This window comes from Notolabrus celidotus, chromosome 21 (genome assembly GCF_009762535.1).
Source record: "Notolabrus celidotus isolate fNotCel1 chromosome 21, fNotCel1.pri, whole genome shotgun sequence".
Taxonomy (NCBI): Eukaryota; Metazoa; Chordata; class Actinopteri; order Labriformes; family Labridae; genus Notolabrus; species Notolabrus celidotus.
The window spans coordinates 14,172,485-14,198,642 of record NC_048292.1 but is presented as its reverse complement, the minus strand read 5'-3'; the positions used below and the strand labels follow the sequence as shown (position 1 = coordinate 14,198,642).

The 26,158-nt window shown below is 43.5% G+C and overlaps 1 protein-coding gene across 1 annotated transcript in view; it reads right to left on the bottom strand.

Annotated features, from left to right (window-relative positions):
- Positions 1 to 26,158, bottom strand: part of snd1 (staphylococcal nuclease and tudor domain containing 1) — a 289,368-nt gene that overhangs the window by 73,033 nt on the left and 190,177 nt on the right. The window contains exon 17 of the mRNA XM_034673168.1: positions 24,938 to 25,126. Within this exon, the coding sequence (XP_034529059.1) occupies positions 24,938 to 25,126 (189 nt within the window). The remainder of the gene's footprint in view (positions 1 to 24,937; positions 25,127 to 26,158) is intronic.

Below are 26,158 nucleotides of genomic sequence, written 5' to 3'. Positions count from 1 at the left end.
TGTTAAGCTACCAGGTTCCCCCACATTGCCTTATTGACCTTAGGTGACACGACAGACCATTTCTTGACAACCCTGGAATCAAATTGAGTAACTTCAATGTAGAGGGTGGAAAAAAAAGTTGTCTGTATTAGTATCGATTGGACGTTGGCTATTGTGACAGGTGTCAGGGTGGCCCAGTTGCTCTCATAGAGTAAAGAGAAAAGATATTAACCTGATGCTAGCTCTAAGAGACATGCTCCAAGGTTAAGAGGTTTGTTGATGGTACATTAACCCGGGGCGCTCTCCTTGTTGAGGTGGGATAACTGAGAGGGTTGGCTGTGGTACTGGAAGGAGGATTGATTTACAAGACAGGGGAGCTTGGCCTGTGTGTGAGTTTCCTGCCGTTCTCATATTCAGATATAATGCATGGCGGCCTTGCATCGTAAAACATACTGACTGGCCTAAGCACACACAAACATGTGTGATCTTGTAGGCGCGGCCGTGGCCTTGGGATGAATTGGTCCGGGTTGAGCTACGACGTGGTGGCAGCATCGTTCCTGCCTCAGTGGGATAATACAGCGAGACTGCTAACGGGGGGCCTGCAAGGCCACACACGTGGGCACAGTAACAAAACATGTCAGCTGCACACACGGACAATTTGACAGGCTGTAAAAACTGGAATCACACAACAGTGGTATATCATGTTGTATTAGGCTATTGGTGTATCCCATCAAATCACAGAAAGAATCCCAGATGGAATTATTCCTTTTGCGACCATTTTTAGGCCTTTCATGGAGAAAGAGATAGGATAACAAATTATAGTTTGTATCTTGGTGAGAACAAGACTGGACGCAATGTTTCTGGGTTCAGATTTCTCCAATGAAGCTAGTTCAAACCTTCAACTCCTGGATACACCACAAACCACTGATGGGTTTGAATCAGAACATGAGAAAATGTGTCTGATTTCAAAGGATGTCACATTGAGGACATTTTTTAATTGGGTAATAAACTAACTCTAGTGTTTCTGATTACTCCAGACATTCAACAAGATTGGTCTTCATTGGTGTCACCATCTTCGGAGCACTTATGCTGCAAACCAGATATAATTTTAATGGATGTGGATAACGAGTAACAATTAAACAAAAAAAAAAAGATGGCCGACTACCCATCCAGATTTCACCACAACATTAAGAGGCTTTTTTGTAGGTCTTGGCAAGACACATATGCAAAAAAAATGTCATGAATGTATGTTGAATCATCTTGAGGGGCTGGCCCTGTGAAATTTGAAAATTGAAGGTGGCGCTATTGAGCCATTTTGGGGATTTTTTTTCAGGGGACCACCACAACATCAAAATTTTTCGCCAGGCCTGATGCATGGTCAACTATTGGTGAGTTTTTGGGCATGCTGAAGGCTCCAAAAAGGTGATTTACTTTTGGGGTAGAAAGAATAAAAAATTCCTTGGGTTCCAATAGGGCCTTCGCCGACCATGTTGGTGCTCGGGCCCTCATAATTATACATGGAATTTTAATCCAAGTTGTGCTGCTTTAGCTATTTGAGCCCCAAGTAATGAAACTGTATTGATTCACGGGCCAAGTCAATCCACCAAGTGTTGATACTTTCAAATGTTAATTTCAAATTCAAAATTAAGTCTTCAGTAGTGTTGATATAAACTCCATTAGCATTAGCCAATGGAGCAATCCATAACCCACATTTTGTGAAGTGACTTGCAGCTACGAGGGGCTTTTCCTTTCCTAGAACTCAGGTGTGTGACTCCATCGACACTGCAGTACCAAAGCTCTACATAGGAGCTTTACGTAGAGAGAGTTGGAGTACAGTAGAAAGGGTTTTCTCCAACTTGCAACACATGGACGTGACGGGCAGTGAATTCATACGTGACTGTGACGGCTCATCATGTGACAGATGACTGGTAGCTGCTGTCTCACGCTCTCAAGACAAGAGCAGAAAATGCTCTCTCTGCAAGTGCCAATTTCTGTCTTAGTACAGACGTCCATACATGTTTGCATTCAGTAATGTTGGACTTGACTGTAACACATACAGCTCAGTTTGTCAGGTGTGTGCAGCTTGTATTACATGATTTTATCATGATGTTTGTCAATGTGCTTGACTCCCATTGTGTAGAAACTAAAATAACTGCGGTGAGATGAATAGACTTAGAATTTTTTCTTATTAGATAAAACATATTTAATCAAGTTTGTTATTTTTTTGGACAATATATGGTGTTGTGATATTCAGTATATTATGAAAAGTTAGACATTGCAATATAAAGTCCATTGTGACGATATTGCACTGTGGGGCCAATGGTGATTCCCATCTGTATTAGCTAGACAAGAGATGGTTTTAAATTTGTCGCCCTGCCATTCCGTCGGTTGTGTATTTTTCCTGTGCCATCCAAAAAGTATGTTTATTTTCTCTCCCCGGTCTGCCTGAATTCATGTGAATGTGCCATAGCTTTGATCTTCAATGTTAGATTGCCTTGCCAGTCAGCTGCCTACTTGCATGGCTCTGGGTCAACTAAACTTGCATGTGTTGCAAAATTCGTGATATGAGACTTCTTGGTCATCGAAGCTTGGAGCTTTCCGAGCCACAATCATACCCTAACCCTGACCTTAACCCCTTAAGTGTCGGAGTATTGTCAAGATACGAAGGTGGGGGCTGTGGGTAATGTAATCCGTCCGTGTTAGAACACCGTGTAACGCCTGTAACACCTACTACCGTGGCGAGCCAACCACTTTCCCGTTCCAAGTCAAACACTGAGGGGAGAAAAGAGGGGAAGCAGCAGAGGGACGGAGGGATGAGTCTCTAGGATGTGGTTACTTAGCGGATAAATTATGCATTAAAACTGCACAGGTGGCGTGGGACAGGGTTTTTTAGGTGCAGGGGAGGGAGCCGAGCAGCTGGGGAATTCATACAGGGAACGGCGGAGCGAGCAAAGGGGGGAGAGAGAGAAAGAGATACTTCCCCAAGCTTCATATCACAGCCAACAGATGTTCTCCCATCACAGAGGCGGCAGGCGGGCAGCGGGGATACTCAACCTCGGCTTACACGGCTAATACTGCGCCCCTTATTCTGCGACTCATATACGCACGGAGCGGTTGAGGGCTTGGGAAGCGACCTCAGGCTATCGTAGCGGTTGCTTGCTACACTTGTCAAATTGGCACAAATTGATCCACTCAAGACGCGTGTGTGTGTTGGGGAGGGGGACGAGAGGTCTGCCGCCTTGCTGAAAAAAAAACTTTCAACTGCTGGGAAGTTTATCTATAGCTGCTTTAAAGAGGAGACATCAGAGGGAGAGACAAAAAAGAAGAAAATGTAAGAGGAAATGAGGAATGGAGGTCCTAAAGACATAAAAAGAATCAAATTAAAATTAAACTGAGCATTAACTTGAACCTGACAGAGATTGGTGGTATGTACACGTCAGCTTAATAGGGAGGGGGGGGGCAAGGTGTAGCCATGGAAACAGGATATGTTGGTGCATATGAAATCAAGCAAAATGTGTATATGCAAACCTACAACTGTGCCAACATCCTCATGGCTGCCACACAACTCTGCTGGTACAGCAAGCCAGAGGGTTGAGAGAATAAACCCACAGATCAAACACACACACGCAGAATCACCACACACACATCGTCCCTGGAGGTAGTCACTCCAGCATATGGAGCCTTGTGTCAACTAGGCCATTCTTTTCTGTTCCTCTTTCTTTCCTCTGAGCTGTGAGAGTGTCCATCGGCGGTCATTAAAACATGATCAAGCCCGAGCGAGATGTCGTCAGAACGAAAAAACAAAAAGCAGCGCTGGGGAATCGGCGCGCAATTAGAGCCGACCAGCTGCAAGTGCGAGGGCGCACGACGCGGACACTCCATCTTCAGACAGACGAGACACACAGAGACAGAAAAATGGAGATTGGAAAGAGAGGGGGGAATAGATAAAATAATGAAGCAGCAGGAAAGAAAAACACTGTCTGATTGTGTATCATGATAACCTTGATAAAGAATGAGGTGCTGCTTCACACAGAGATGAAGGGCTTTACAAAGAAGGACTTGTTTAGAAGGTTTCTTGATTTGTGTTTGATAGCTGTGTTTGCTCATCCTGCACTGATTTCTCGTTTGGGTGTGTGATCTGTCAGGTTGTTCTTCACACTCTCGCCTCCCTTTTGTCCTTCAATTTTCTCGTGTGTTTGCTCCTCCTCCGACAGCCGTTCTCGTGACCTTCATTCCAACGGGTTAAGTCTGTTTCTTCGGATAAATACGCCCACATTGCTAAACACTACGCGGGATCAAATTGGGTTGAAAATCAACAATGAATGCAGCATTTAATCCCTCCCTCCCTGTCCCCTTCCGCCCTCGGTTGTTCCCTTCATCCTTCCTCTATAAGATATGTTTATCAATTGAGCGGCTTATTGTCCGCGAGAGCACGCTCCTTGTCTGATCACTGGAAATTAACGGCGGGTTTAAAGAAACAAGGAGGAAGAAGAAAGAAGAGAAAAGGCGTGTACAAAGCAGAGTGATTAAGAAATAGGACTACCTCAATGTTACAATGTATAAGTATGCAATTAAAAGGCAATTAATCAACTTTTTAATTAACAGGCTAGTCTGTCCCGGGTTGCCACAGTGTTGCCATGACGACTGGTTTTCCAGGGCGCCGTTATCTTTTCTCTTCTTCTCTCCTTCTTCCTCTGTGTAGGACTCCTGATCATTTTTCTCTCTGATCACACCTTCCACTCCATTGTTCTCCCACTCCCTATGCTCTCTCCATTGAAGGAGAAGAAAAATAATAATACACAAAAAAAAAAAAAAAAGGGAGGGAGCCACAGAGGGAGGGAGGAAAGTAGAGCTGGTGGGGATTAAGGGGAATGGGGGGGATGCAGGATAGCAGAGAGAGTGACAGAGAGGTTAATATGGATCTGGCAGTGCTGAAGGAGCAGCGATGGAAAGCAGGAGGGAGAACGAGTGGAGGGAGAGAGAGGAAACAGGGGGGGTGGGGGGTGGGGGTGGGGGGGGGGGGGGGGATTGAGGGGAGAAAAAATATGGCAATATTACCACATCAGAGGTAAAGCCTCTTGAAGTCTCTGAAATGCTTCCCAGATCGCTCAATTTGTAGAGAGATTCAGAGTTCTGATGCAGCTCTCGTGAGCGGATGCTTTCCCAGTTTGAGAAACAACTGACATAATCGGAATCCTTGTAGGTGGAATAAGGTTGGGATCATCTTCTACGTCTGCCAGGGTACAATCAAAGCACATTTAGGTCATGGAAAGACACTATAAAAAGCTATACACAGCTTTAGAAGCCCTTAGATTTACACAACAGAGCACTGAAGGAATTCCTTCAGATTATGTTTCCAAATCTGACGCTTGATTATAACTGTAGATCCTTCCCCTAGTCTCCCCGTTGTAAATAGCTTCCTGCAAACTGGTTTTGTACTATCTTGTGTGAATATAATGTTCTAAAAAATACTAACAGTGACCCATCTGGTCCAAAAACTACACTCCAAACAGCCTTTAATACCCAGAATTGTACACAAGTCACTTCCATCGTAACAGCAAGTAATACTTTAGAACAATTCCAGTTTGGCTTCTGTCACAAACCCTCAGCTGAAACAGATCTTAGTCTCACATGACAACATGATTCCCTCTGTCGCAGGTGAATCCTCAATCCTGATCATCCTAGACCTAAGCTCTGCATTTGATACTGTAGAGCACATAGACACACTGAGGCGAGCGGTAGGCATCACTGGGAGCCCTCGACTGGTTCTGATGTCTTTCGGATTGATATTTCTCAGTGTAACTTGGACCCTTACATGTCAGAGACAGCCAATCCACCCTGTGGTGTGCCTCAGGGCTCTGCATTGGGTCCTACTATACATTCTTTATATATATTCTTCTATCAGGCCATTTAATTAAAAAAATTCATGGAATATTGCACCGCCGTTATGCTGACGATATTCAATTATATTTTCGTTTGTGCCTAATGACAATGAAAATCGTATCTTCTCCACTGTCTGCCATTAAGGCCTGGATGATTGACAATTTCCTTCAGATAAACACAGATAAAGAAGCTCCTCATTAATGCCTCTGACAATATCTCTGCCAGGGTTGCTAATTGTATTGGTTCCCTTTCTACCTTGGTAAAAACAAACCTCAAAAACCTCTGTAGGTTTTGATCATGGAATGCCCTTTGACCAAAATATCAACTCTTCAAACCACCCGTGTTTATTTCAGTTAAGTAACGTGGCGGAACTATAGTCTGTTGTCTCACAAGCGGATCTAGAAATGCTGTTTTTGCTTCTTCCAGGCTCGATTATTGTATTTCCCCTTTCACCTGCCTCAATAAATCCTCCCTTGACCGTCTACAAACGATCCAAAATGCAGCTACAGGACTGCTAACTAGGTCCACCAGGAAAACCCATATTACTTCCCTTTTATTCTTCCTACACTGGCTACCAATTAAATTCAAAATACATTTTAAGAGCCTTGCATCAACGTATAAAGCCATCCATGATAAAGCACCCGAGTACATCTCCGACCAGCTCCATCCTTACATCACCAGTAGATCCCTCAGGTCTTCTGACCAGGGTCTACTTGCTGTTGGCACTGTGTCGATTGGTGTTTGAACTTATGGTTTCAGCTCAGTACAACTCTCTTCCACTGTGCTGTTTCGACTGAAGCCTTTAAAAAGCAGCTTAAGATGCATTTGCATTTAAATTGTCTCTTGATCATCTGATGTACTCGGGTATTGTTGCATGTTATCATGTTTTTTAATCATTATTAGATGGACATGAGGGAAGCAGTCAACCTTTAACTGCATTGATCGATGTACAGCAACAGTGAAAATACTAAAGACTATACTAAAGATGTATTGAGTTCTTAAAATACATTGATATTGACTGAAAAATCCCTTCAATGATGAAAATCTCAATACTACTGTTACGTGGTCCAAACCAGTGTTGTAGTTCTCTGGTCCAAGGCTCAGACTCATGACTTGACTTGGACGCAAGCATTGATGACTCAGAGCACACACAAGCATTTGGACTTGGATGATGAAGAGAAGGACGAGGACTTATTTTGTGTTAATGAGTACTCTAGCGCTTCTGTTGATTCTCTTTTATATAATGCCCTAATTATAATGACTCAAAAAGAATTACTTAGTTTTGAACGAAGGCTGGCACATGTATCCACCTTTGTTTGCCTTCATGTGACGTCTTGTTCAGCAACAGTTCCCACCAGGATGAGTAGAGAGGCGCCATGAATTTTGCTCTCTGCTTTCAAAGAATTTACAGCAATGCAAGCAAGAGTAGTGCAACATTTTTGATATAAGAACCATCAAGGAGAACAGAGGGGCTGCTTCAAGCTTTAACAGACATCTTTCCATGAGGAGGAGAAAGGAGGCACCAAGAAAAGGAAGTGGGATGTAAATGTAACTTGGACTGTTACTGTTAGCAGGCTGCTAACTAACATTAAGAGAAGCCAAGATTTTAGATGTAAGTTCAAACTAAGCGGCAACCTTCGGTCTCAAAGTATGACGCCCATGCGGAGGTGTTATAAACTGCAATTCATCAAGAATCTGCTTGAGGCTGGCTGCAGAAACACCGGAAACCACATAGACACCAATTCAAAAAAGGCGATCTTTGCAGCATTATGTTTACAGCCTGGTTCAAAAAACGACTTGGCTCTACGTAGCTAATCTCTCTATCGTCACACAATGTATGGGGGGTGATTTTTTTCGAATGCGACGGTGCAAAAGATATTAGGATTACAAGTTTTTGCCCAAATACGGACATGACTGACGTGACTCCCGGTCGGGAACACATAGCTGTTGGCTAGGAGGCTCTCACTACGTCACTCTCTGCCTGGTTGCGTTCCGCATTTCAAATATGGCTGCCACCGCCGATTGGCTTCAAAACAGCGCTCAGGAACAGATTGGGGACATCACGGATACTACGTCCATTATTTATACAGTCTATGGGGAGTCTTGTCGGGGAACTCGGACTCAGATTGGACTTGAACACTGGGGACTCTTTTACAGGTGTATTTGATGTTATCAGATCATGTTTGAATACTGATTGAATATAATAGGCTAATTATTTTGTCTTATATTGTTTGCAGGCAATCTAACACAAATTAAAGGACCTTGTGCCCTGTCAAAATAATCAATCATACCCTTTTGATGGAACCTTTGCTAAACAGCCTCAATACTAATTCATAAATGACAAAAATTCCCATTACTTGTTGGCGTCAAAGTACCATGACATTATTAATTGTTTAACATCAATTACCAAAACCTCCTGTACAGCTGGAATGCTGTGAAACCCAAATAAAGTAAGTGTAACCCTGCAAAAAGGCTCTGGCAAGACTTCTACTGACACATAGAGGAAGCAGCGGAAATTAACAGGAAGGGAAAGTGAAGTGGGAAAAAAGACAGGAGCTGACAGGAAAAAAGAGAAGGGGGTTAAGGCAGAGTGAGAGAGACTGGTACAACAGGGGGAATTGGAAGCGCAGTGATGACGAGAGCCTCTTTATGTAACTCTGTCTCTCCCTAAGGCATGAAAGAGAGAAACAGAAAGAGGGACTCTGTAAAATGCACAAAAACACACTCGCAAACTAGGAGAGTGGTCCCATTCTCTAGATTTAGAGTGTTCTCTGCAGGCTAGCCAGCCAGAAGACTGAGCACAGAGGGCTGACCTAAATTAAGAGAGGGTCATTTAAGGATTCAACGTGAAGTCACGTGGTATAAAGAAAAATGTCATGTCGGCAAAATGTTGTTGTTACAGGCACATTTCTTGCCCTGATGATGAACCCTTATGGGTTCTGGTAATGCGCGAGATTCGATGGAAGCCACACCTCTAATGGCCATTAAAACAAAGTAGAAAACACTGAATGTGCACAAAGACATATTTTGGATGTTTTTAGGGGAATTTTGGGCTAATAGACAGGTTTGATCGAAACAGATAACATTTTGGCTTGCAAATAGTGCAAGAACCTCCTAAAAGTCACCAAACTTGAGTCAAACCTAGTTTTTGGTCATTAAGTTTCAGCTTCAAGGCTTTCCTCATTCCTTTTAACAAAAAGAAATATAAAAAAACCGCATCAAGTCAGAACGTCTCACAACAACTCATAACTGACTTGTTAGCTACTAGCTAGTTAGCCAACCCAAAGTCAATTGAAGAATTTAAAGAACAAGATGTCAGCCAACTACAGCTTTGAGGACCAAACCTCAAATTGCTGAAAAGGCGTTGACCACTGTTCTTTGTCTGGCCTGCTGGCTTCTCCAAATCCTTATCAGGTTTTGATCTGGGGTTAGATTAGACTTTGATGACTGGGTCAGAGATCACCCAAACTTGTAGCTCATGTAGGACGTTCCCTGTCTGCACTGGTCTGCACCCACCTGAAGAGCTCCCAGGGAAGAAAACTGGCGACAGGTTAATGGGTGGCTAAAGCTCATCGATGCACTACTGGGGCTGATATTGCTTAAAGTTCATTCTGCTTCTGATTCAAAGGTGTCAGAAAACAGAGTGCATCACATTTCCTTCCAGTAAGATAATGCATGGTTACAGATCACTGATGGTGGCCATACTGACCCCTGCCATCCACCAAAAGCGCCAAGAGTAGGGACAGGAACATCAGAACTGGACTACATAGCAATGGAAGAAGGTGGTTTGGAGGATCAAGACAGTGTTGACTTGGTTTAGAAATTCCCCAGAACTCCATTAAATCCAACATCTGTGTGATGTGCTGGACAATCAAATCTGATCCTTGGAATCCCCACCGCCCAACTCAAAGGACTTAAAGGATCTGCTGCTGATGTCAAGGTGATGGATACCATAGCACACCTCCAGAGGTTTGATTAAGTCCATGGCTCTACAGGCTAGGGCTGTTTTAGCCTTGCTCTGATAAGATCAGGTCAAGTGGGCTCTACACAATATGAGGCAAGTGGTCCTGATGTCATGACTGGTTGGTGAAGAACTGCTTCAGAGGAATGTGTGGACCTATTAAGCTGTTTATTTCAATACAATGATCTTTAAACATTGTAAAAACCCACGTACAAACCAGTCCCGTACTCCTTGAGTAAAGCATTCCATCCAATCCTACATAACCGACTGCTCGCTTGGGTTCATCCATCCATTCCTCTTTCCACATGTCACCACTCTCGTAGGTTGACAGCCCATGAAAAAGAACCCATCCATTTCCCATTAAAGGTTAGCATTTCTTGAAGGTTTAACAAACATGTTGAATGCTTTTCCACAAACCAGCAGCGGCAATCTGCAGTGCACTGGCATTTCATAACTTAACTGTGGTCACACGAATATATTTTATTTTGCTGGATGGTGTGACGATTCCCGGGGGGGCCACTAAAGACACTAAAATATGAGTCTAAGAAGATAAAAGCGGAGCTGACAGCTTTGCAGTTGGTGGAAATGTGCCTCATATCAACTCTGTGCTGGTGATGCATGACTCACAAACAATACAAGGGACTGCAAACGCAGTAATTTAGGATAAAATACTGAGCAGTAATAACAGATTCAGTGTCTCTTATCAAATATTAACTGTAAGACGTACGACAAAGGCAAAATTTCCTGAAGCGTGTCAATCAAAGCGAAAAACGGGCATCCCAACTTCTTTCTGTGGCTGCCCTTGCTGAATGTCACACTTAAAAAAAAAAAGAGATGCCTTTAGAAAGACCAGAGGACAGTAGAAGAAAAAAAAATGCATCAATGAATCAATGCACTTGGCATTCTCCTCACAGAAAGGAAAGCATTAGAGAGCATGTGAGGTAAGGGGAGAATAATAAATAGGGTACCTAATTCAGGGCTTAGATTGGGAGTAAGGGAGGTGGCAAGAGAAAGAGGTTGAATTAAGGACGGGATGATGAGAAAAAAAAAGGGATAGGGATGATAGGGTTTGTGTAGTGAAGCAAGAGCAAATGAATGGCAGGAAGAAGAGGAAAAAGTACGAAGGCAGAAGAATGATAGGGAGTAGGTAAGCCGTTGAGAGGGGAACAGAGGAAAAGAATAAGCAAACACATTTTAGGAGTGGAATTGGCTGCTCAAGCAAGACCGCTCTGCCAGTGTGTGGAGGAGTCTGTATGTGAGAGCAGGTAATAAAGAGAACTGATGAGGTGTTAGCATCTAAACTGGCTATAAGCTTCTTCTCTCCACTCTGGCTCAGAGTGGACCGGAGTGATCTGCTTTAGACCTGGAGTATACCGAGAGCTATTTCTTAATCAGGAGTAGGAATCTATGATAAGCAAGGTCAGGGGTGTTGTAGCCCTTTAGGTGACAACAGGCCAATGAAGGTCTTATCATAATGCCTTGGAACTCATAAAAACCATAACTCATTAGATGAGACAAGGTTTCAACCACCAACCAGTGAAGAGAAAGAGAGAGGGAGCATTTAAATGGCGCCCTTAAGAAGCAAATATTTAGCATTTCATTAGACAGCAGAGAGAGGAGCAAGTGAAGAAGGGAGGGAACAAGTACGGGGAGGGGGATTTCACTGCCGACCCATATTAAATGGAGTTAAGTGTCCCTCCGAGCACAGGGCCCTAAAAAATGTCAGAGTGCGTGTAAATGACTGTAACTTGCGTGCGTCGTATTTTTTAGTGCAAACACAGATAACGCTCATGCTGTTCTTCCCCTGATTAAACAAGGGCGATGTGAGAGGACACCTGCAGCAGGGATGAAAACGTCCAGGGCTTGATGTTTTCACAGCACCTGCCTGATGACTCCAAAAGTATATAAATGTCAGTTATCTGCAGGGGGGGGGGGGGGGGGGGGGGGGGTAAATGTCATGCCGTATAGGGATGTTCACATGAATGGCGTGGCAATTGCATTAAAAGGCAGGGTTGTCTGTGCTAACGGCTGCAAGGTCACAGGAATGTCATCAATACAAGCACTTTCAAGTTATAACCTGACCGATCTTAATGTATGTACCTATGTAATGTACCTTTAAAAGTATGCAAGGTGATGTGAGCCATGGCACTTTTGAGCATGAGGGGTTAAAATGCACATCTAAAAATGCTGTTCCAAAGGGAATATTCTCAAGCATAAGCAGTTTCAGATAAGTATGTATGGTGTTTAAGTAAACACCCAGAATACTGCATCATTATCAGCAGTTGCACGAGGTAATAACCTTTGCAGGAACTGGCTAATCAAAGTGCTGCAGTCTGAGGTCAAGTATGTCGGCGTTAAAATTCAAGGCTCGCCACCTGTGCTATACGCAATCATTTGCGAGGAGGTAGGAGGCAGTCAGCTCCAACCAGTCCTCAGCAAACCAAGTGGAAAAGTGTCTCCTTACAGTGTCCCAGGAGGGACACGCCAGGAGTGAGAGAGAGGGAGAGAGAGGGAGAGAGAGGGAGAAAGAAAAAAGAGCAAACCGCTCGCCCACCTCCAGTCAGTGCATGTCCTTCACACTCACTTTCATCAGCAAAAAATGGGGGAGAAAGTGGGGCAGAGGAAAGATTAAAAGAGGGATGCCCATAGATATATGAGGCATGAAGGGGTGGAGGGGGGGGGTGGAGACCTTGGGTTTGTGTTTTCTACTCCTAATATCAGAGCTGAGCATGTGTATTTAAGCCACAATGCCATGCACTATGTCATCGTACATTACGCCCCCTGCCATCTTTTCACCTCCTCTCACTCTTTCAGGCCTTCACCCCGGGAGCGTAGGAGGGTGTAGTGGGGAAGAGGGGAAGCAGTGGTGGTAAAGGGGGTGGGGTTGGAGGGTTGCTGCTGCCTGAGCTTTTCTGCACTGATGAGCCAGAGGCAGCCGGAAACCTGCCCCTTAGGACCTTCGCTAAGAGCCTGCAAGAATCCTGTGCATGACTGGAGAACGGGGAAGCACAAGGCCAAGGGCATGCAGACAAATGCATTGAAACAGTTGTGCAGGAATTGTACACATCACAATGAGCATGCTCACAGGTGCAAGTTACAGAGAATGCACAAGAAATACAAAGGAACAGGGACGGCAGGGACCATATGTACACTGCTGCAGCACGAGTACACACACACACAGAGGAAGAACGCAGAGCAAATGTTGATCTAAACAAAAAGGGTCTACTTCCTGTTTTTATGCTTCATCAAGTGGAATATTTCATCTGAGAGAGTGTGTTCCTCAGGATCGTCCCCATGTCCTTGTGGCTGGATGCATTTTTCAGATGACATTTTCAAAGTCAGCGCGTAATCCTGCAACTCATGTCAATGTATAATTCAGTGCGCAGAAGGTGAGACTGCTGAGGCGGACTCGCTTCGTTGAGCGTCAGATTTTGAGGTTCTTGCTCATCAGAACCGGTTTGCATGCGTCATTTTGCAGGTGAATGCACGTGCACGAATGCGCAGCTTTGAGTGTGTGTGTTGCGGAGAGGGAAAACGGAGCAGATTAAGATAGAAAGAATGTTTGCATGTGATTTCATAAGACAGCGAGTGGAGCTGACAGACTGCTGAATTTGCAACTTGGAACTGGGGAAAAGGAGGATGAAGACAGAGAGAGAGAGAGAGAGAGAGAGGGAGAGAAATGGGGGCTGGGGTGTAAATAACACACACATCACTGGCTCCACTGATCTCTTTCTCCGTCTTTCTGTCTTCTCTGCCTCAGGGCTCGGAGGGTCCAGCTTGCCGTCTCCAGTGAGGAGGGTATCACAGGAAGCGTGTGTCCGTGTGTACGTCTGTATTTGCTCCGTCGGGCTGCACATGCTCAAAGAGTCTTTGAGTCAGGCAGAGAGAGACAGTGAGAGTATGGTGTGTGCACGTGTGGTACCTCCCTCTATCTGCAACCAAGTTTTGTGTGTTTGTGTGTGTGAGTGAGTGCACGGATGTGTACACAGCGCACTGAGAATCATATTATGTAATCCTTTAGCCATATGAAAAAGCCTCCGTCAGCTCTTTGCTTTGTGTGGTAGGTGGTTCAGTTTGTGCACACAGAAGAAAGATGAAGGCAGGATTGAACTCACGCACAAACATCCATACAGAACATGATTGCATTGTAAGAAGAAAGGGAATGGCTCACACATATGCACCCAGACACACAAACTGAATCCTGGGAATTAACCCGGAATATAACGTAGAGTACAGTGAGTCCTCTCCATCTTTTCCAGTGATGTGAGGTCTCACACGGGTCACCTCTCCCATTGTGGCCGCCCTGCAGGCAATAATGTCCCCTTGCTGTGAACCTGCTGTCCTTTCACACTTACTAACAAACCCTGCAACCTTCATCTTACTGCTTTATTGACGCGCTGGCAAAGCGGCCAAATGTACACTCGTGAATGTGGTGATGATTCCTAGTATGGGAGGCGGGTCTCCTCAGCTACAGATCTATAGGCCATCAATACAGATTGGTGTTCCCGTTGTACTGCCTGACTTTTATCTTATAATTTTACATTTACAGAACTGTGATCCAACTTGTTTTTGAAACACTGCCAACATTTTACTTCAGCAAAGATACGCTATATTGCCCTCTTTTCTTTAGATTCAAATAAACGTACTTATATATTCCACTGCTCGGGGCATATCCCTCAGATTGCAGCATTTATTTTCCAACGCACTGCAAGTTTACTTCTGCTGCTGCTTTCTCTCATTTCTGAGAAACACCTTAATCAACACTTATCAAAAAGTAGTGGAAGCTACTCCAGTGGAAACTTTTTCTGTACAAAACCTACTGGTTGAGTTGTTTTTGAAAAGAGCACACTCAAAAGCTGCTACCTCAAAACCAGGACAAAAGCTGATCTGACCACAGTAGGATGAGGACTGCAGCACCATGAGTCATCAAACTGCACTAACCTGTTCACAGCTACTTAGAGCTAAAACACCGTGTTCCAGCTCTAGCCAAACAGATCATGCCGGCCTAAGGAGCAGCCAAGACCTTGGACTTCAGTGGGGTTTTTTTGTGACTGTAGTGCAGCACTGTGTTAAGACTGCAGACGCGATATATTTGAGACACAAGCAAGACGTGTGTAAATAGATTGCCCATGGGTGAGGTGATGTACTGTGACTTTTGGCACAGTTTTAGCAACTCATCACTGAAAGGGCAAAAAAATGCAAATCACCGGTGACATAATGATTCTCCACGGTGCTCTATCTCTGAGATGGGTGAGCAAAATGCAGCAGCAGGCACCGTTAAATTCTCCCATTAGTTTTCTAGTATTTGAAAGGGCCTCTGCATTGAACTGATGCTTTAATGTAGCTGTTTCTTCAAATCTACCACTTCAAGGAACCAAAGGAAGGGTGCTCACAGGAAGTTAAAAACGTCCTTTTGCAAAGAGGGGACTGTGATATGATGTACTACTACAGGCGTTTTCAATCAGGTCATTCATTACATGTCTGAATAAACTGTTGGATGATGTGACTTGAGTTGGCAGTTTGAAATCCAACACTTGCATTATGAATGATGTGTAGGACGCATGCAATACTGGCAGGGACTCCTCAGCCGTAGTAAAGGTAAAGCAAAGTAAGATGAGGGAGTTTGCTGAGGGTGGCAATATACAATCCTAGAACCAAGTGGCTATTTCAAGATGGGGGTTCCAAAGATCACCAAGATGGTTGCATCATGCTGAAATTCCACTGTTTGCATTCTGAGACTGAGGATTTCCCTCAGTAATTACAGAGTCAATGGTTTTCCGCCCCCCTTCTCCTCTTCGTCAATGGCCTCTGACAACCTCTGACCTGTTGACTCTCTGCCTGGCTTACAGCGGTTTGTTGATGCGGTTAAGTGATCTGGGAGTTTTACGCTGAAAAATAACCAGATATTTTAATGTTGTTTCGGTGTCTGACTTCCTGTCTTGCTCGATCTGCCCTGTGCCGCCTCAATGTGCTGTACTCCGGTATCCGGTAAGTCTAGCTCTTCCCCAGTCTGGTCAGAACTGAAGAAGCCTTTCGGAGGAGAGGTGAAATGTCTTCAAGAATTTCTACCAGTCCAGTTGCCTTGCGGATAATGCTTTGGATTACCATGACCTGGATGACTGAGAACCTTCACAGACAGAAGTCTTGTGTATTTGCTGCAAAGAGCTCTGGATTGCTGGAGCTGGGATGGAGCAGATGCGTAACAGACTGGAGCCAGTGGAAGCACTGTTGTGGCAGTCGTGGATCTGGTGACACTTCCCATAAGCCTTTAAAATGTGGTGGCCAATCCTAGAACCCATTGGCCATTTACACTGGTAAAGAAGGCCAGCTCAGTCCTGGAGCCTGTGGAGGTGGTGGCTGACAGGAGGATTATGGCCAATCTGTCGTCTTTGATGAACATTTCTTTTTTTTTTTAGATATATATTCTGATAGATTAGATACATATTGACATAGAGTGGTCTAGACCTCCTATGTTTGTAAAAGCGTCTTAAGATAACGTTTGTTGTCATTCGGCGCTATACAAATAAAGCTTGATTGATTGATTGATTGATTAAGTATGTAGTCTTTGGGGGCAAAACTTTTGGGGCTTCCAGGGCCACCAAGGTTTACCTGCATAAGCTTAATAAATACTATGGACAATCCTGATACCTATTAGGTATGTAGGATGAGTAAAAAGCTATTTGGGGCCACAATTTTGGGGCTCCTAGGGGAACCGAGGTTTGCTTGAAAAAGCTACAAATGCATAGTGGGCAATACTGGAACCTATTGGCTATTTTTGGATGAGACAAATAGCCCTTGAAGGGCCAACTTGTTAGGGCATCCATGGCCATAATATGAGCCACAAAGATGCAGTGCCCAAGCCTCTTTCCACACTCCAACTAGTAACTTCAGATGCAAGAGTAGTGCTCTGGTGGACAAAGGTTACAGGCTGTTGTTGGCACTGACGTTATTGAGATTCCAAGTATTTATTATAGAGATGGATGAAAATGTTTTTAAAATGATGGTTGCCTGGTTACAGGTTTTTATTTCAGTCATTGCGTTGTGACTCTAGCTCTCCAAGTTGTTTTTTGTGTGCATGCAATCAAAGGATGCTCAAATGTGGTTAGAGAACTATTCATATAATGAGCACTGCTATCGGAAAAACTCTCATCCTTTGGCAAGAGATTCTAAATGTAACATGCAGAAATCCTTTTGAGATAGTAGGTACTTGTGTCCAGACAAAGAACCTCCCTTTTAATGCAAAGACCAAACAATGGAATGCTCACAATGGAGGTTTCCATTATATTGCCATAAAGCAAGACATACAGGTTTTAACTAAAGTATGTCTTTAGTACTATATGGAAAAATGTACGTGCAGGAAGCTGAAATCCACCCACTGGCAGTTTGATCTCAAGAAGTGCAAGTGATCAAGGCTGTAGTAAGGAAGGATTTCAACAGAGTGATATGGTAGGGAATTTAACCAGACTTTCTTGTGCTGACTGGAAGTGAGTGGAAGTACAAAATATGTGTCCAAGATATCATAACATCAGCACTTTTCTTTAAAAGAATAACTTCCTCCTTGGAACCTTTCAACACTTGGCCATGGCATTTTTATTCTCAATCAGGCATGAGAAGCAGTTTCCTCAGCCGTCATTCTTGTTCCCTCTCAAATGACCTGGACAGGCAGCTCACTAGCTCATTAACCCTCCTGTTATGTTCGTTTCTTAGGGACAGCAATAATGTTCCTGGGTCAATTTGACCCGGGGCATATTTAATGATCCAAAAGTGTCAGAACCCCCCAAAAAATCCCAATAAACTTTAGTTCAATGAGGATAACTCACTCCTTTTTTATGAAAATTCCTGTTAATTTTTTTTAATGTAAATTGGAAAGCTCTAAATATAAATACAATAGAGTTACATGACAGATTTTTGTTTTTAATTATTTTTTTTGCATTTTATTTATTCTAATTTTTTATGAAGTGATGTCTATAAATTATTGTACTCTATTTTAATACTTAACATTTTTCTTAAGATTTTTGAACTTTAAAATGTGTCAAATTGACCCGCAACATAACAGGGGGGTTAATTGAATATCACTTTCCGGCAATCGACCATCTCATGGCGTTGCTCCTGTCTGGACGCTGTATAACGTCCATTTGTTAAATCACATGGCAACAATGTCAGCAATAGGCGGGCGATATCAAAGAAAAGGTTGACTACAATAGGTGCAATCATCCCGTTTGCCCCAGGCTACCATCAAAGCTCAGGTCTTTACAAGTCCTAATGCAATTTATACGAAAAAGGAATAAAGGTAATGATTTCTTGTTTGCCAGAAATCTCTCTGTAGAGTGAGGACAGCCAGTGACTAACACCAAAATGGCTGGAGTTAAGAAGACTTAATTTGCAGGAGCAGCAGTGGGATTTGGCTAGAAAGGGGCCTAAATTGGAGAACAATGAGCCACAAAATGAGCCAAATTTATTTTGAAGACTCCACAGATGAGCTACTTTAATATTAATCTCCAGCAGTTTTCCATGATACTGCTATGTGACTGCCATAGGTTGTTTCGATATGAGAGGCCAAGAAAAAAGGGAACAGAAAGAGAAAGATTTCAACCCTGAAAGCGGTTTCATGGCTCTAGGGCTTAGAAAGGGAACAGGGAAAAGAAAAGGGACCCTTATCCATGAAAGAAAACAAGGCTGTTTTATGTTTTGTATGACTATCTGCAGAATACTGGGAATCACAATGCCATTTATGTAACTGTAGACAGTCCTTCACTGTACAAGTAATGAATGTTAACTTAATTTACTGGATGTACATCGCTCCAGGTGAAACACACAGAACCATGTACATTTTCTTAGAAGTGCTATTATTGGAAGAGGACAGGCTGCAACTCATTACTCATACTTGTGCATGAAACCGGTCCACAAGAGGTAAAACTCCTCCAGCCCTCAACTCAGAGACACAAGCCTATTAGCTTTTCTAAAAGCCCAATTATCGTGATTCATCCACAGCGTGTTCCTGTGTAGCCAGGTGTGTGATGTGCTGACTGCTGGGAAGACACAGCTCAGATGGGAGGACAGGGAGATGTTGCTTTTTTTTTGCACACCCTCTGAAAACGGCATGAAATCATAGATAAATGGCGGAGCGGGTTGTGGTCAGACGGGATATATTTTGCTTGTGAGGCAGCATGCTTGACCCGTGGGAGAGCTTAGCCTAAGGCAGCTGAAATGCAACAACGGTTAAAAATGGAAATGTACTGATATAATCAGACATGCTCACAATGTTAGTCATCCAATCAGAGCAACTTCAATGACTGCTATTTGCTTAGCAGCACAGAAAGGGTTGGTCTGCACCATGTGTTCAAGTAATACCTGTGAACAAGCCCTTGGGCGAAGTCACAGTCAGATCAAGTAGACTTTCAAATCTGGATTCCACCCAAGAAATGAGAAGAAAAAAAAAAAAAGACCCAGCTGAAACAAGATTATGTGCTTCCATCAGGCTCCACCAAGGACTCGTCACCAAGCTCAATGTCAAGACGATGCTGCTGAAAGTGCTTTGACGAGTGTCGTTGAGTGACGGGTGAAGAATACGGAAAAAAGCAGCACCGGATCCTCAGTTTATGATTCAGAGGGTTTCTCTTTCCATTTCCCTCAAAAGTGGGAATGGGTGATTCAGCTTCTTGACTCATTCTGACCGGAGACATGGCCAAAGAACTCTGAATCAGCTGAGGGGTAACAAGGGCATGACATGGGGCATCTGAAAGAAGGTTATTAGGTGGAATAGGTGGGTATCAAGTGAAGGAGTTGTCATGATCAAAAGCTGCGGCTCTGAGATGCTTTATGGGGAATCAGAAGAGCCGGCTCGCATCGAGAGAGAGCTGGCTCCCAGTTTTTTCCTTTCGCTGCAGCCCATCCAAGCTGAGGCATCTCATTTTTCTCAATGCCAACCTGCACTGAGGACATTAATAATGTCTGCTTGAGTTTGGTTCTGGTTCTGTTTGCTTGAGTTTGGTTCTAGTTCTGTTTGCTTGAGTTTGGTTCTGGTTCTGTTTGCTTGAGTTTGGTTCTGGTTCTGTTTGCTTGAGTTTGGTTCTGGTTCTGTTTGCATGAGTTTGGTTCTGGTTCTGTTTGCTAGAGTTTGGTTCTTGTTCTGTTTGCTTGAGTTTGGTTCTTGTTCTGTTTGCTTGAGTTTGGTTCTGGTTCTGTTTGCTTGAGTGGGTTCTGGTTCTGTTTGATTGAGTTTGGCTCTGGTTCTGTTTTGTGGATATGTTTGCAGTTTGTTAATTTGTGCAATAAAAAAGTTGGATTAAAACACTAAACAAAAGTAAGAATGGTTTTGTAACAGAATAAATGCACAAATTTAGGTAATTATAAGGCTTCTCATAAAAACACTACGTAAAAAGGTTTTCAACACAAAAACCATTAGTTTTTGCAAAGTTAAGGTAAAATATACGGCTACAAAAGATCCTAAATTAAGAGCCGTTCAGGATTCGAAAGAGCCGACTCTTCTTTGGGACCCGAGTCAAAAGAGCCGGCTCTCTGAAAAGAGCTGAACTTCCCATCACTACTGGAAACCCCTAGGGGCCAGTCTTCTTCATTGGGCCAGACCATTTACTAGCTTGTGTGGCTCCTTGGTTTTGTGATACATGGATGTAAGCCGACAAAAAACCAACCAGACAATCATCCAGCATTGGCGAATGATGATAGCTTTTACTTGCAGAGCAGAAAAGAGATTTTCTGAGAGTGTAAACTGATTCCCCTCTCATCACCCTGCAGCCTCATTCCAGAGAAGTTCTTTCTTTGGTTTCTAAATTTAAAAAGGAAAAGAAAAAAGTCATCCCTTGAGGCATTAACCAAATAAAACAGGTGTGGTGCGCCCAACACCTGTACTGTCTTAAAGGAAGGAAGCAAACTAAAGCAAATGTCTCTGCAGTTGAAATCTCTCCTCCCGATCCATTTCCAACCAAACTGCTGCTATCATGTCAAATTTATTTCTCTCTACTGCTGCATGGGGAATACTGGAACATCGCATGAATCGCTGCAATGAGCCGTCTCGTATTACAGTGACAAAATGTAGTGTTTTTTTTGCAACATTTCTTGTTTACAGAAATGCCTGGTAAGCAAGAATTTGTTTTTCTAACCCTAGGAGAATCTAAATATACACAAGAATGCTTTGCACAACCAGGCAGGAGATTTAAGAGGGGGGTTATGTGTGCTGCTTGGCAACAGTCGACTCATTGTTAGAACCACATGAGATGAGTTTAAACAGAGTCTCAGGTCCGTCTTGCTGCTGAATCATGTAACTGTTAATGCTGAAGGCATGACAATAGGTTCTAACGGGGTGACACACTTTAAAGGAGATTTATGTGAACAATGGCTCAGCCTGGAAATAATGGGGAACAGAAGTAACGATTTTGCATGTGTGGGGAAATGGGTTTTCTGTTCCAAATATTGTTCCAAGAGATGCTGATTTGCAAGATCAAATAATGCTGAGCTCAAGAAAAGGCTTCTTCTTCTTCAAACCCTTCGGACTGCTTCATTTAGAACACAATCACTTCGTCCCACTGGTCTCATTGGAGCAAAAACTCATATTCACTTAAGTCACTCGAACTAAGCAGTTTTGGTTCAGGACGCTGCTGCAGAAAGGCCTCAATCCCCCGCTTGTTGTCCCGGGTCCCTGCTGGACCACCAACGCAAAGTTGTTCCTTTAATGAGTGTGTGAATGTGTGTGTTGGCGCGCACACCCTCTCCGAGAGTCCACTTCATTACGACAACCTTGTTTTCTTGTAGGCATTCCTGACACAGCAGTGCTGCTTGATGTCTTCCATATCCACAGCCGTAGGGACAATAAAGGGAGGGCAATGAAAGAAGGAGAGGGGGAGAAGGGGACGGGAGGAGGTGAAATCTGCCCTACCTTGCCTCAGCCTGCACGCAGACAAAGACCGACGACGACTTCAAAAGCGAAAGGCGAGAGAGAGAGAAAAAAAAAACGACAAGCTTTCAGAATTTTCCCAAGATGGTCTCTACGGGTTAATTAGAACACCAGGTCCAACCTCATCTGCCTTCAACTTGCAAACGATGCACTCACAAGCACATACAACTGCCATGTGCTTCCATTTGCGCAACATGCACACAAACAAATCCGGCTGTGGTTTATCCTTGCGTCAATGCCCGTAGCAAACAACATCAAACATGATCACTGTCTGTCTGGCCCACTCGGGCCCCATTCTGTCGTCTTTCCTCTTCGGACCTGTCCACACTCAGGTTGGCTCAAGTCAAAACCTTGTGGTGGAAGTCAATCTGTCTTGGTACTGCAAAAAGGGGGGTCGGAAACTGGTAGTGAAATTGTCATCAGAAGTGTCAGGAGGGTGCCGTCCTGCTTAAAGTAGATTTAACATGGCAGGGTTGGGTGTGCTCACATGGCTGGCGGGATGTTTCTCTGGACAGAGGTTCACCTGCATACCAATCTCCAGATCATTATCCCTCTATTGGAGCTTTTTTGAGGAAAAGAGAGACACAAATGTAGAGAAAAATAGAGGGAAGCCAGAAACTAGAAAGAGGAGTAAAACAGAGACCATGAACATGACAGATTCAGAGAAAGAGGGGGGAAAAAAAGAACACAGCCCGCTCTTGGCTGCAGCAATAGATCATGTTTATGTGGCGAGAACAGGCATTTGTGTCTCCTAAAGGACCCAAATAGGTAGGAGTGGAAGAGAGAAAGAGAGAGAGAACTGAAGAGAAGGAGAGCGGGAGAGAGGGTAAAAGAGATGAGTTACGGAGATAGAATGAAAGGGGGCGAGGATGACAGCTGGCCGGGCACTTCATGCATCTGGCAGGGGTGACTCGTGGAGCCATAATGAAAATGCAGGGCGAGATCAGGATCAGTGTGAGCGAGGCCTCCATCCATCAAAGGACTCCCATTGAGGAAAGGAAGCTTCGGTGATAACAGGAAATATGTGGCTATTCTCGACCCCAGATGGAGCATTTCCATGTTATTGTGGCTTTGACTTACAGTTCTGCGTTCATGCTAATTACCATATCAAGACAAGAAGTGCTGTTTAAATGATCTAAGAGTGTCTAATGTGACATATACTGATGTGTCTGCATCTATCTTTATGATACATGCTTTCTGTCTGGATAAAGAAGCATGGTTTTGTTTTAATGGGCGCCAAAGGTCATGGCAGCACCTGTCCTAACATGCTGGTTGGATGGTTAGGAGGAGGAGGGAGGGTGCTGTGACTTTGACAAGGGCAATGTGTGGGAGTTTCAGGACAGAATAATAACGTTCGTTATGAGTTTTTTTAAAAGGTGCCATATAAATAAAGTTACTACTATTGAAGTCATTAAGATGACATTCTTTTTATAAGGTTTGATATTAAATGACAGATTAAGTGCCCTTACAAGAGTGAGAGTCAGGGAGAAAGAAGTCAACAGTGGGCCAAGCAGAGCCTTTCAAATGCTCAGTATGAGGAGGAAAATTCCCCAATACGCCAATGATGTAGCGATGATTTGTACTTTGTTATATTAGCTATTAAGTGTTTTAGTTTTGCAGGGGTCCTTCCAAGATATGAATTCAAAGAATGGACATTATTTGAAAAGGTTTTAGAACCACTTTGCATGGCTTTTTGTGTCTTCCTCTTCGGTCTTAAAGGGTTATCACCAGTGTTAATTTTGTTAACGAAATTATGACGATAAATGTTCGTCAACGACTCATTTTTTCATGACCAAAACGAGACTATGATGAGCTAAGTGCTAAGTGCTTCACTGATAATAAAACTCTGACGAAAACATGTCTTGATTTTGTTGACGAGACCATGATGAGACGAAAACATTAGTGGCCGACCGCCGTACATTCAAAATCCATGTTTTCCCCGCTGTGCGTCTTTAAAGATAACAGTGATGCGTTCCTGTGACAGGCTGAGTTATTATCTGAGGGGCACAGTGTTAGCTTGGTCTCTACCTGCAGCAGGTGTGCTTTATTAACCAGCTCTCCTGCCTCCATGCATCTGTCTCATCTTCAGTGAGGATTTTTAACCCCCGGTGTGCGTTAGTCACAAAGACACAACCGGGAGACTTCTGTTTAATATTTGACGTTTGATGTTTTTGCCGCTCTCATCGTAAAAAGCTCTGCGTCTACAGCTTGATTTAATCCAGTTTGGTGATACATCAGACACATTTAGTAAGTTTGGATCAACTCCTTGTCATCAAAGATGCAGATGCATTTCAGAGTGCCGTGAACTGACTGTCTGTCCAGTGCGCCTGTCACTGCAGGTGCATTCAAGGACTGTCGGAAATGTGCAATACAGTCCTTTCATGGCATTTTTCTGTGAGTCAACAGAATCAAAATACAGTCACAGTGGTCACATTAAGAATGTTTTCTTTTGACATTTTAGCAGGGACAGGCTGAATTATTTAACTTTAGATATTACACAAGCAAAAGTGTTAAAGGAGTGTTGACGATTTTAACACTTGGTATGACCCTGATACCAATATCTGATCGACTACATTAATTATTTAAAGAGTGAAGATGTTTTGGCAAGAATCAAAGAAGAAGAAAATTTTTTGAGTAACTGACTAAAACTAGACTAAAACCATAAAGGGCTGAAAAGACTAAAATGTGACTAAAACTAACAGGCATTTTCGTCTAAAGACCAAGACTAAATCTAAAATAGCTACCACAATTAACACTGGTCATCAATCCTGTTGCCAGCTTTTTAATCTCTGCTTACATCCTACTACTAACCAGTTCAGGTGTTTTTGATGTAAAGAGTGGGACTTTTTCGGTTTTATATAGACACAATTTTAATGTGGCCACAGGCAGCAAGGCTAAGGAGATCAGGTGTGGTCAAGGAAACAAAAACTACTGATCTGTACCCGAAACTGCTTGTTGTGAAAATCCTGAGACGCATGACATCATCGTCTATGCAGAATAACAATGCTGAGACAGAAAAGTAACTCTTTCTAAATAATACATCACTAGATGTCATGCTGCATATCCCAGGCTTGCTTTAATGAATGTGAGTGTGGAGGCTTTGTGAGGACAGTTTTATGTCAGATGGGAGTAAAGTCGCTGCTCTGAAAGTTTAAGAGGATGTGGAGTAGTTGTGGCTCCAACGACGGTTAAGTGACACCCACCTTCTCTTTCCTCTCTCGGCAGCCCTCTTCTGCTGAGACCAAGGTTTTGTAGTAAGCGCTGCGCTCGGCTGTGAAGTGGACCTTGGAAAGAGCGTTTTCCACCAGCGCCACTGACAGGTTCAAGCCCTCGATGTGCAGCCAGCCAATGAAGTTGCCTGCTTTGTCCATGCTTTCCACTTCCACTTCCACCTGCGACAGAAAAACAGAGCAGAGGGAAGGGAGAGGGGGGGGGGGGGGGGAGTTAATTTTGTGTTTCCGAGATTATGTGTGAGATTCCTTTACAGCAATGAAGTGAAAGTGGTTAGACTGGGAAGGGGCTGGATCCACTGGTCTTAAATAGACACATCAATTGAGGCCCCCTGAGCTCGGTATCGATTTGGTAGGACACACACACACACACACACACATACTGCTTCAATCCTCTGTTGTTGATTTCTCACTCAGCAGTATCTGGTCCCTCTCACTGGCCACTTTATTTTATTCCTGAAAACAAAAACACAGGAGTGCCCTCTTGTCTTAGTGTAAATTGAAGCTGATTAAGCTCTACTGTCTGCTTTCCAAAGGAGCAATCTCTGCTTCTATTTGCGAACAATAAAACCCTGAAGGGGAGAAAATCCCAGGGCCCAAACCAAGAAAAAAGTCCATGTGGCTGTAAATTAGTGTTGCATAAGCACTTCAACCTTAATTGAGACTCTGAATATTGTGATGCTCCTTTTTTTTGTGATGTAAATCACTTGCAATTAGCGACAGCCAAGTTGCAATTCCCTTAAGAAACAAATGGGGGCACTGAAAAAGCTAACCCTGCTGACAAAGTAGGAACGATCTCACAACATTTCCCACGATAGACTCGAACCAAATTCTGCCTATTCAGGTTAATTATCTATTCATTACATTTTGTTTCATAAGTGATGGACGACCAAGGGAAAAAAAAAGAGGGTAGAAAAGAAAAAAAAAAAATCAATCGATTTTTTTCTCTCCTCCTCCCTACTCTAAAGCCTCAGTCAGCGAGAAAGTGAGAGGGCAGGTGTGCCGAGGAGATAGGGAGAAGTCAAGCGATTAAGACTGCCGCTGCTTAGCCCTGCAGCCACGGGGGAAATCTGAGGGGAATTAAGTTTGTAAACTGCTCTGCCTTGTTCTCAACTCAAGTAAAAGGATTTTATTAATGAGTGCATAATCTGTTCTATTATAAAACGCAAAACTGACAACGTCGGCAGTCAGCGG